Below are 13,136 nucleotides of genomic sequence, written 5' to 3'. Positions count from 1 at the left end.
AGGGCAAACAAAAAGCAGATAAGAACCGGGCCCGAGTAGAAGAGAACTTCCTGAAACTGACGCATGTGCAGAGACAGGAAGCTGCGCAGTCGCGTCGCGAGGAGAAAAAAAGAGCGGAGAAGGAGCGGATCATGAATGAAGAGGATCCCGAGAAGCAGCGCAGGCTGGAGGAAGCAGCTTTGAGGCGTGAGCAAAAGAAGCTGGAGAAAAAGCAAATGAAAATGAAACAAATCAAAGTGAAAGCCATGTAGCAAAATCCCAGAGTCCAAGTTGATGCCACCTATGAGCTGTGAGTTTGTGGAAAACAAAACGTCCGAGTCCGTCTCATCTTAAGTTTCAGACGCTCTTGGTAAATGGGAAATCCCATTTCATCTTCTGTTCTGCTGTTGATTTGAAGTTTTACAGAGGTTGTAGATACATTGAAAGGGCTCTATTTACATAATTTTCCTCTAGATAGTCAAATTATTTTGATTATTTTATAAAAGTGATATATAAAATATGTGTAGTTTTAAACTATTTTAAATTATAATGAGTCAACAGTGCTTTTAGTACTTTAGTGTTTGAAAAATATGAAATTTATGGATAGATAATTAGGTAGTTGCTTTTTGTTTAAACTAGTCATTTGGAACAGTTATGGCAATTGACTCCTAAACCACGATTCCACAAATAATTACTGGAATTGCACAATAAACATTGCTTGGTGTTTTCTTCTGTGTCTACATTAAAAAAAAAAATAAAAAAATAAAATAAAATTTAGTGCTGGACATTTAGAGATAACCTTCTTGAATACACTGGGATTTAGCTCTTATGTAATAATATGCATCTTTTGTTAGTCTTATATAATTTTTCTTTATAAAATATTACACTGATGTTGATATTTTACAAGCATATTTACCTTTCTCTTTCAACATAATCTTAACTCACCTCTTCTAAAATCTCCACCTTCCCAATTTTTAAAATTATTTCCTAAACAACAAAAACTGATTGCACTCAGTTCCTGCAGGTGACAGTTGTAGGTCAAGGTGCAGGTGGGCTGGCTTCAGCCCAGGTCTTCCTCCCCAGACTTCAGGGGTTGCTCCTTGCCTCTTCACATAGTCAGTGTTGCAGTTCTGCAAGAATTTTTAAATTAAATTTTAATTGGGCTACTTTTCTAATACCAGAACACTAAAAATCTCATACATGAGAGAGATTATTTTGAGTTAAACAATATATGAGTGGATGTCTTTCAGTTAACTTTTTTAATATCTTCCAGTTGGACGCTATACTCTCTTTTATATATGTAAAGGCCTTATCTTTTCTCTGTATATCCAAGATTGATTGCAATTGGTATGATTTAATTTTTATATGGATGATATACTTTCCTCTAATTGGTTTGGTAGAATAATGAAAAGTTTAGGGTCAGCCATATAGCTCAGCGGATTAAAGTGCCTGCAAGCAGGCACAGGGACCAGAGGAGTTTTCATCCCTGAGCTTGCTGTGCTGGCCCCACTCCCAAGGCCCACTGAGACAGCAATTGAGACTGGGCGTGGTGGCATGATCCTATAATCCCAACTCTTGGGAGGCTGTAAACAGGTGGATCACTATGAGGCAGATCTAGTAGTAAGACCCTGAACAACCTGTAGACTCTTTCCTAAAATACAAAAATAAAAAAATGAAAAGTTTGTAATAATGCCATATTTAGTTTTTAATTAAGCATGCTAAATATATATATATATATATATATATATATATATATATATATATATATGATTAAAGAGTTTCAACTATATTAGATGGAATAACTAGCCTTCAAGATTAAATTAACTTTAGTTGATATTAATAATTTTTAAAATTTATATTCTTTAAAAATTTATATGGTAGTTTAAGACAAGAAAAGTGGAACCAAAGTTTTTTCTCAACAATTTTCTTGAAGAATTTATTCACATGAACTGGAGAATTATGGTAAAATGAGAAAAAAAAACTATTTTACAATCATTATTCCTACTTATTGTGATTAACCACATTGCTATAAATGAGGAATATAAAGCAAGTTTACTGAACAAACATTTGTTTAGTATATGCAATGATCTCAGCGGGTTTTGAAGTACTAAAATTTCATCAATCACGAAACAAGAAAACACTCATTTTGGGGATGGGGAGATACCTCAGTGTTCTGAGCCCTGGCCTGTCCAGTGTAAGGACCCGGGTTCGATCCCTTCTACCACATATCCGTGACATCCCAGGAGCCTTGGGAGATACTGGCTGGCCACTGAAACCAAGCAGGGTAGTACATGCCTGTAATCCCAGCTGAGTCAGGAGGATCCCTAGGAGTCTGACCTGTGTAGTGAGACCCTGTAGCAATTAATTATTTTTTCAAAAAGAAAGAATTCATTTTTGTTGATTTTATACTTTATCAAGATAGATGGTTAGTTATCTATCTATGGATAAATACCTAATAATTAGTAAAATATATACAAATATTAGTTGATAAAAGTGTAGTCAGAAAAAAGTCACTCAGACAAAGATGGAGTTAGCAGTATTAGAGGTGAGATGGCAAGCCCCAATCAGAATTCGAGAAAATTCCTACTAGGAAATGTTTTGTAAAGACACAGCCATGTAAGAGAGGCAAGCAGCGTGCTGTCTGGAGAAGACAAGCAAGTTTAATAGTATGAATTCTGTAGAAGCTTTTTAAAATCTATAAATGGTAGCAAGTATTCTTTGTTTTTAGGTTTTTATTTTTCATATTTTCAACTGAGACAGGCCCTTTCTGCATTTGAGATCAACTGGTCACATCTAGATTTTGGAAGTTTTAGTATTTATAATCTGAAGAACATATTAAGACTTGGGTCACAGAAATTCTGAAAATATGTAAATAAATTAAATCATCTTACTAAATAATACTGCACAATAAGCGTGTATTATTTATAACACCTAGAAAATTTTATTTCAAATTATCATTGTGTAGTACAAGTAATGTGTTTTAGAACACAATGTAAAGGTCCAAATTTGTAAGAACATCTTTTATCTTCCAGTTCTACTGTTGTGCCTGCTCTGCTCTACACATGATGCCATAAAAGGTTGTCTCATAATATGTGCCCAGGAAACCTAAGCCCTGAATAACACAGCATAGTGCTCCCGTCCTCGGCTCCTTCAATTCTTTCTCCTTTAAATATTGTTTCTTGTATTGATATTTTTAGGAAAAAAACATTTCTACTTCTAGTGTCACTAGATTATGTTTCCAATAATAACATCAATGTATTGACAAGCTGTAATTGCTGCTGTCGGGCTTCTTAAGTGAAAACTGGAAACAACTTAGTGAGGGGAAACATCTGCTAAGTAAGAAACCAGTAAAATTTTGGAACAACGGAAGAGGAATATCCTGTATCTAGGACTGAGTACTTTTGAACCACATCAGATAATAAATGACATCTAAAGGACTAGAGTCAGTCTGATAATCCTCTATCTTGGAATCTGCCTGATGAAATGAGATATTCTAAAAATTAAAATCACTGATTTTATATCTAGCTAGAGCTTCCATCTAGCTCTTGCCCTCTTCAAAACATATGCTTCAAAAACCCTTTCATGATCTACTCGCATACTTAATGAATAAATATGAAATGGTTGAGAGGAAGGTGAGCAATTAAAATTTAATGTATTCTAATTTCTACCACTGTTGATTTACTTTTAAAAATAGATGTTATTTCTCCAAAATAAATCAAATTAAAGCAGCATTTTGGATTTGATTTTTAAATGCTAAGGAAAGAATGTTATTCCACAACTTTCACTATCATTAAGTCTTAGAGAGTAGTTAACCTCATTAAATCTCAAATTTTTATGCTTTAGAAAATGATAAAATGTACTTCTCGTGCATCAGCATTGGTTGCACCCTTTGGCTCCACTGTAAAGGTGTAGGTGGGCTTCTGTGCAATATTCTATCTCAGTGGATTCTTAACGACCTATCCTTCCTTAAAGTACCAACAATGTAAAGAACACATGGAGGAGCAAGAAAGTATTTATGTTAGGATTATTATATTATTACACTTCATCCACATGTTGTTCAAATTGTGACTCACCTCACAGGTAGCCTCTCAAAGTTGTGAAAAAATGCAAATTTCTGGGTCCATTCAAAAGCTACTGACTTCATTTTAACATAGTTTCCAAGAGAATTTTTTCTCAGATGATGTTTACTGTACTCATTAAAGGTATACAATAACGATTTTTAAAATTTATTTTTATTTTATTTTAAAGAAAAAAATACAGAATTTTAAAAAATAGTAGAATGTTAACAATGGTTAATATATTGCCTACTGTTATCTTCAAAGTTGTTGCTCAGATTAGGAGATACAGGCATGCATAACTGATAAAACAGTGTAAGCACAAACTGCTTCCATGAAAGAAAAATCAGCAGTATATCTTATCTACCTGTTGTCTATACATATTTTCTTTTCCTGCTCATTCTTCTTTTACCCGTTCCAGTTTATATAAGACAGTAAATAATATAGTAGTTGCCACTATCAAGCAAATGATCATTTTATTCATCTCACTTTTTTTCAGTTTTATTTTTTAGCAAAAGCAGCTAATAACATCTATTTGTTCGACAAAAGTCTCAAATAATTTTTAAATTATAAGCCTCATGTTGAACATTCTGTGCTAGATTTGTACAGTGTACATACCTGATACTTTGGTGCATCAAGCATGTAAATCTTGATATACACCATCTGATATATACCACTGAAAGTCACGCTTGAATTCTCTCACTGTACATTTAAGGTTTATTTCACATTCCACATGTAAGAAATGTAATGCGTCTTTGACTTTCTGTGCAAGACTTACCTCATTTTTCATTTAGTGTAGTGTTCTCTAGGTTCATCCATATTGTGAGAAATGTCCAGCTCTACTTTTTGAAGGCTGAGTGCTATCCGCTGTGCATATGCACCAGTTTCTTTATATTATTAATGTGTGTCACTTGGTTTCCATGTCTTCATCATCGGAAATAATGTTATAATGAACATAGGAATGTAGATAGCTTCATGAGGTGATGATTTTATAATTTTTCCATTTTCCCAGAAGGTTATTATGTCATATGTTAATTCTATTTTAATTAATTCATAAACCTTCATATAGTATTCTTTAATAAATGCCTAATCCCCTAATAAATCCAACATCCCCTAAGATGCCTATATCCGACTAAAGATGTACTATGGCTCCCTGTCCTCTGGATAATACTTGCTATCACGTATCTTTTGATAATAGCTATCAGTCTATTGAAAGTGATAGCTTTGAGTAGTCTGACTTACTTTTTTCTATAATTATCAGTGTTGAGCACCTTGTTCTGAGCTTGTTATCCATTTCTGTATTAACCCTTTGTGCACTCTTCAATTACCTGCATGAGTTTTATCAATTTTTCCCATAAATTTCAAGGCTTACATTTATCAAATATATGACTTACCATTATTTTTTAATGAACTGATTGCCAGGTTCACTGTTCTGCTTGCTTCCTTTGCTACACAAAAAGGTTTCTATTTTTATGTAATCCCATTTACTTTTGCTCTTGTAGCCTGAAAGCTTAGCACAGTACCCAACAAATTACAGCTAAAGTGAAAGCCTAGCAGCTTCTTCCTTATGTTCTTTTCTAGAAGTTTTATAGTTTTATATCTTTCATGTAGATCCTTTATCCTTTTTGAGTTGATTATTATATATAATATATAAAACGGTCATTCTTTGATATGTAGAATTTCAGTTTTCCAGCACTATTTATTGAATAAATTTTCCTATTATTTCTTCTCCATCTGCTTGTGTAAACTTTAGCTTTCTTTTTTATTTTGCTACTCCCTTAGCTGGTTTATTCATCACTTTTTATGCAAATGAATGAACTTCAAGGTTCGACGGGTGGTTCTAGGGAGTGCCTTTCCTTGTGAGGTACTCTTATATAAAATATTTAAATCTGAAGTAAAAAACCAAACAAAAATGCATAATGTCAATTTATTATCTCAGATATTTAAATGTAACTGAAGACTAGAATTGCAGGTTTATGATGTTCAGTTATTCTTTCAGGATAGAGAAGTTACATAAGCAGCCAGACAATTACCGTTAGAAAGTAGGTTTGCCGTCATGGAATTAAAACCAGAAAACATGTATGCATGTGTCAGCTAAGACTATAAATGCATTGCAACCTCTAGGAAGAAAATCACTCTTGAGGGAAATGTTTGAGACATCCTCACTTTAATATTCTGCTCATGTCTACATATAAGAAACCGAGCAACAATACACTAGAAATACTCTTCCTAGGGACAGAGCTTTCAAGGATCTTCCCTTTATTTGCCTTATAACAGTCATTTATTTTCTTTACCCCTTTATCTTTCTTTAAGAATATACTATATATATATATATATATATATATATATAGTATATTACTGTATTAGTGTAAAATTTCCAAGCCTTGCACATTTATAACTCCTGTTGTTTCTCCATAAGACTGAGCAAATCTACCTTGAAGTAATTAAAATCCATGAAGGATGGTATCCTGTACTTTAATTTAACATTTATGGAAAAGCTTCAGCCAACCTTCTGCATATTACCTCTGTTGCCTCTGCCACATCAGTGGTGGATGGCTGCATTAGAGATCATCAGTCAATTTTTAAATATACTCCAGATAAATATAAGGAAAGTATCGTTTCCATCAAATGTTAAGTGATAATAACTGATCTCCATAAAGCTCATGTCATCAGGACATAAAAAAATCTCAAAACTAGACCTTGCCTTGTCTAATTTCATCAACACTTCAGAAGTCAAATCTTGAGTATTAGTATTGTTTAATATTTCCCAATATATTCTGATATTCAGCAGCATCAAGAACGTTATTAAGGGCCAGCCAACCAGTTCAGCAGATTAAAGCACCTGCAAGCAGATGCAAGGGCAAAAAGAACATTATTCAGAGAAGAGCTAACAGTTGATTTATAAAATGTAAAGTTCAGTAATGGCAGTCCTTTAGTATAGCATTTCTGTAAATTATTAAAACATCCTCTGAAGTTTTCTGGTCAGATACCAGGTTGCAAAAGAGACAACTTGACAACTCTACTTAGTTTTTAAGAAGTAATTTTCCTTCTATTCTTCATGTGTTCTTCAGTAGGACTCCCTGTAGCAAAAGTAAAATCCATAAGGAAAGCTCAGAAGTGTACTAGTATGCATGCTTCCTTATACATAAGAGATTGACAAATGGCAAATCTCTACAGTAGATCTCAAATTGTTGCCTTAGACTTCAAGTTTAAGTTGCTTCTTTTTGAAACAAAGGAAAAGGGGTTGTAAAAGACTCAAGTAGGGAGCTTACCGTAAAACAGGTGGAACTTGTTATTCAGATTTAATTTAGCTTTTTCTCCAAGAATGACAGGCATAAATTATTTAAGCATTCATCTCTTCCTGCTCCAAAAGGGAGATACCCTGACACAAAGAAATATCCTTTATACATCTAAATTTTTCTCACAAAAGGGCAAACTCCATCATTCTTTTTGGAAATGCTACTGTGCCTGATATATCTCAAGATAATCAGCCCAAAATAATCCTTATGCCAGAGAACCATATTTGAGATGGCAGATTTTGTTCTCCTATGGTCATAATTTGTTGTGCTATTGGTCAATCTCTATCAGAAATTAAAAAGCAGAATCCATATTTGTGATGATGGGTTTTAAATATTTTATTCTCCTAGCTAAGTCTCTATAAACATCATTACTTTTTAAGTATTTTATTAAAAATGGGTACATTAAATTTTCTTAAAATAATATGGGTTTTAAATAGTGCTTTTTTTCCCTAGTTTCAAATGATTTGGAACAGTTCCTAATTATATAGGATAGAACCATGCAACAAACACTTGACATTTAGTGATGGATAAGTAATTTTATACATTAGGAAGGTCATTAAAATAACCTGTTACATATAAATGTAAATAAATGGCTGTTGAAAATCTTTATCTGCACAGTGATTGTTGTACAGTCTTTTCTTGAGACTGACATATGAGGAGAAAATCTAGTGTGCACATTATCAAACAGTGATCAGAAGATAAAAACATCTCCACGGAGAATTGCTTTCTCTTGTTTGCTTTTCACCAGGGATATGGTGGATACATTGCATCAATGATCTTAAAATCAGACGAAAAGTTTTTTAAATGTGGATCAGTAGTTGCCCCCATCACAGACATGAAGCTCTATGGTGAGTGTGTTCTGAAAACTGACCTAATACAATCTATTGATTTGCAGAAAACAAAATCTCAAAGAAGAAAAGCACAATTGAGCTCATTTATCATGTTTTTGTAAAGCCTGTTTTCAGTTGTTTATCATTGCCTTGATTCAATCAATTTCACTGGAGCATGATAATTAAATTTGAAATTAGAAATAAATAATAAAATGTGCTATGCTTTTCATTTATTCTTGAATGTCTGTTCTGTTGGTCTACAGCCTCTGCTTTTTCTGAAAGATATCTTGGTATGCCATCGAAGGAAGAAAGCACTTACCAGGTAACTAATTTAAAAATGACAAAACAGAGCGTTTTTATCCTAAAGATGAAGTCAAATTGCTTTTTGGGATGTTTCTGTAGATATAAATATTTGTGTTTGTCTTCATAGGCATCCAGTGTGCTGCATAATATACATGGCTTAAAAGAAGAAAATATATTAATAATTCATGGAACTGCTGACAGTAAGTTTTTATGTGCTGCTGCTATTCGATGAGATCTGACCTTTTATAAAGGGATACATTCTAGGACTGCAAATGGCGAGCCTTGGGAGGCTGCTGCATAGGGGAACAGAACCTGTACAAGGAAGCAGATGCGTGATACAAAATGGAAACCTTTCAGGGCTGAGGAGAGATGATTATCCTCAAATGGCGTCATCCGATATGATTTCCCCGTGACAGCGGGAACAACCAACCTGTGCTAGTGAGCGTAGTACCACTGGCCCCTTTTGCCACACTGTAGTTAGTGCGACTGGACATCAGAAGTTTCTTCAATGTTTAGACCGTGGCTGCAGACCAGCACACTCTGCCTGGAAGTGCACTTGCACAGCAAGCGCCAACAAAACGTGCAAGTTGCACCCTCAGATTCTGGGGAGGTTACTCTCTTAAATGAAATTAAAGCCAAAAAAAAGTCACATTCATGTCACGTATTATTTTTTATCACTTTAAACATGGGAAATGGGCATGATTGCTATTACCAGTAATAAAAAACTATACTCAGATTAACCATTTAGAGTACAAATACTTTCCATTTTCATTTTATTATGTGATAGCTTATAATAGAACATTGAGCATGCAGAGGTATGGTTATGAAAAATCAATTTCAAGAAAGAAAAATTCATCCAAGGCTACTTGACAAGTGAAGACAAATAGCCCTATAATCACGCAATCTGGTAACCAAAGGAAAAACTGGGATAGATATGTGTAGAAACTATTTGTAATCTCTTAGAAATGTCTCTGAAAAATGAAAACTGTTACACTTGAGAAATTTATTCCTAAAAACACTGAATGAAAGCAATGCCCTTATTGGGTGAAACATGCTGAAGGATAACATACCACTTGTAAAGGAAATTAGAGTTCTGTACATCAGTGTACGCATCAACAATGAATATAATTATTGGTTATTAAGTACTAATTTTTGTCAGAAAATGTGCCAAGACACTTTGTATTATGTGATTTGTAGCACACAGTAATACTGCACAGTTGGTATTACTATCTCCTTATTCGTTACTATCTTCTTAGTAGGCAAACTGGAGAAGTAAACAAAAAAAGACACCTGATTATGAGTTCAAGGAGGTTTGCGTGAGGGTACTGAGGTTCTTATTCGTTATATACTGCAGTTCAGTTGTGTGAATCAGTTATGCTGAAAGGTAAATTATTTTGCCTTTTGCCAACAACCTATGCTGAATTAGCATTCTTTCAACTCATAACCATACTAATATAAACCATGGTGGTCCTGTCTGACTCAGTCCTGCGTCTGCTGCTTCACCTACCTGAGAAACCAGACAAACTGAGTCCTGATTTCTTAAGAGGAACTGAACTGTACATATGCACAAGCAAACAGACACATATGCGCACAAGCACAACCTATAGAGGCTGTTCAGTTACAATGACATTGCAATATTAACTTTAATAATAGTATCTTGAAAAATTACAAATCAGTTCACACAGCCAATCAGTTTAATTTCCACATTTAGTCCTAGGGAAGAGACAAATGCAAAATGTCCACTGTCTTTGCTCTAGAAACAAAGTAGAAAAAGCACAAATACAAAATTTATTTCAAGGGTCAGCCAGACAGCTCAGTGGACTAAAGTGCCTGCCTAGGCAGGTGCAGGGACTGGGGTTTGATTCCCGGCATGCTGTGCCAGCCCCTCTCCCCTGGGGTACACTAAGACAATGACTGAGACTGGGAGTAGTGGCACATGCTTTAATCCCAGCACTTGGGAGGCTGAAAGCAGGAGGATCACTACGATTCTGATCTGTGTAGTGTGACCCTATAGACCCTGTACTAAATACATTTTAAAAAAAGAAAATTTATTTCTACTTTTCCTTTATAACATGGGGTTGAGATAGAGTCTCGCTATGTAACCCAAGCTGGGCTTGAACTGGCTATGGTTTTCCAGCATCAGTTTCACGAGTGCTAGGGCATAGTCATGCAGCATGACTAAGTTGTACATTTGTCTTCTTAGCTGTACCTATGTGAAGAAATTATAGGGTATTATCCCTACAATAGATAAATGAGCTATATAAAAGATTATTTTATCTCAGTGATTTCCCTATTAATTAACATTCTTAGTAGCTCACATTTACTAGGCAATTTGTCCTTACTTAAAATTGGTATAATTCTCCCATTTAGTATAATAGGAAGATTTTGAAAAAGTTCTCAGATATATTTTTAAAGTACTTTAACGATCATTTTGAATTCTTTATCCTATGCTATGGAATATGATTATTTGGTATCATGAAACTAGAATACTAAAAACCTTAAAATATTGATACGGCATCTCTGGTTTTGCAAAGACAGTTAAAAAATTCTGACTCAGATGTTAATTACAGAAATTCAGAGATGTACACAGTGCAGAAAAGAAGAGTCCATGTGGCATCTGACCAGTCTGCGGCGTGCACAGAAATCTGAGTGGTTGGTCCAAGATTACACAGCTAGGTTAGCCAACACTTCAACCAAAGTGAGAGTGAATGTGTTGCCTTTTTCAGAGTTTTTGGACTTTATATTTCAACAGAAGGAAACAGGAATAACCAGTATGTTCTACATTAAATATTTAGCCCTTGAGCAATGAGATGTGTACTCTGCTTTCTCAACATGAGCATTCTGTTCTAATTTATTGTAATAAAGCAGAATGCCAGCATCTAACTGAGACTGGGCCGAGTAATCCTCATTAAGGAACACAAAGGAGGAGAAACCAGTTTGGTTAAGTTAATAGCCATCCAACACATCTACTATGTTAAAAAATTTATAAGATGCAGAATATGCAAACAACTACATATAATAAGTGATATCCAATAAGCTGTAGCCATAAAACATTCTCTACAGATGTCTTACTTATAACTCCAGGGGAATTGGTGTATTTTTTTAACGGGAAAATTAAATTTAATCATTATATCTAACAGCTTTCAAAACCAAAGTAGTTTTTTTTTTTTTAATGTACAATATAAAGAAAATAATTCATCTCTTTAAGAAAATCACATGAAAAATTCTGGACCCTAGTAAATGTATTGTTTTCAAATATAAGATTTTAATTTCTTACAGCAAAAGTTCATTTCCAGCATTCAGCAGAATTAATCAAACATCTAATAAAAGCCGGAGTAAATTATACCATGCAGGTAAGCTTCATTTTAAGAAAAATGTTTCATTAGTCAGATTTCTGTCATTATTACAAATACCTGAGACAAAATTGGGGAAAAAAGGTTTATTTGGCTTGGAGTTCAAGACTTCCTAATCCTGCAATAGTTCTCTATTGCTTTGGCCTAAAAGTGTGATGAGGTCCATAGTGGTGAAATCCTACTAGAGAACCAAACAGGCCATATCAGGAGCTGTGGAGCAAAGGCAATTGGGAAGCAGCCAGACTCCCACAATCCCTTGCAAGGCTAGGACCCCATGATGTATGGACCTCCCACTAGGCTTAACCTCTTAACTATGGCTGCTTCCCCCATGGTATCTTCCTGGGTACCAAAACTTTAAAACATAGGCCTTTCCAAATTATTCAGGATGCATGCTATATGTACCCCATGTCTTTGTCTACTTTGCATTTTTTACTTGTAAAATAGATCACAGTTTCACTAGTATTTACTTTTATTATAATAATTTTGTGCTGTACTTTTTAGAGTAAAAGATTATACTACTGGTTCCTAATTACCATGAGAATGTGGGCCACTTTATGCTATGGAGTGAATTGCATAAACTCTTCTCAAAATGTCCTTTACTTCTCAGACTTTTATTCTTACTATAAATATCAAATTCTTTTAAAATAGTAATTTTCTATCCCATTTTGCATTTTCTTCAATTGCTGTCACTCATCACAAAATCTAGAGAGAAGCATGTTTGGAGGAGAGGATAAAGAGCCATTTATACTACTATTTATATCTATGTACTGATACACTCAATAAATATTTATCAAGATTTAATTTACAGTGATCACTGTGCTAGAGAGATAATAAGATTATGACAACTATCAGCCTGATGGAGGCGCCATAGAAGAAGAATAACTAATTTCAGTGTTCTAGCAATTAGAGGAACAAATTATGTTAGCTTTACAAGACAAAATGTCTGAGATAATGAATTTATAAGGAGGGAAAATGTGGTGTGGCTCCTGGCTTCACAGTATTGGTCTGTGTCCACTTGACTTGCTCACTTGGGCCTGTGGCAGCATAGGGCATCATGGTGGAAGTGCTGTGAGGATGAGCTGTATCCCTGTCATGGAAGCTGGCAAGCAAAGAGAGATGGAAAGGGTCCAGTATCCTCACCAGAGGAACATACCCTCTTTCCATTAGATCCCCCCTCCTAATGGTTCTTCAACCTTCGAGTAGTATCTTCATATTGAGAACAAGCATTTCACACCCAGGCCTTTGTAATACTTTTAATATCAAAATCTTAGTATTTTACCCCTGGCTTCTAATAAGTCACATCTGTCTCACAGTATT

The 13,136-nt window shown here is 34.5% G+C and overlaps 1 protein-coding gene across 1 annotated transcript in view; it reads left to right on the top strand.

Moving 5' to 3' along the window:
• The window catches only part of Dpp10 (dipeptidyl peptidase like 10), a 696,690-nt gene that overhangs the window by 680,629 nt on the left and 2,925 nt on the right, over positions 1–13,136 (top strand). Inside the window, exons 22-25 of the mRNA XM_004626368.2 lie at positions 8,082–8,181; positions 8,427–8,485; positions 8,594–8,666; positions 11,746–11,819. Of these exons, the coding sequence (XP_004626425.1) occupies positions 8,082–8,181; positions 8,427–8,485; positions 8,594–8,666; positions 11,746–11,819 (306 nt within the window). The remainder of the gene's footprint in view (positions 1–8,081; positions 8,182–8,426; positions 8,486–8,593; positions 8,667–11,745; positions 11,820–13,136) is intronic.

Source organism: Octodon degus, unplaced genomic scaffold (genome assembly GCF_000260255.1).
Source record: "Octodon degus isolate 3935 unplaced genomic scaffold, OctDeg1.0 scaffold00014, whole genome shotgun sequence".
NCBI classification, from domain to species: Eukaryota; Metazoa; Chordata; class Mammalia; order Rodentia; family Octodontidae; genus Octodon; species Octodon degus.
Note: the sequence above shows the minus strand (reverse complement) of the source record. Positions and strands in the feature narration are given on the sequence as shown.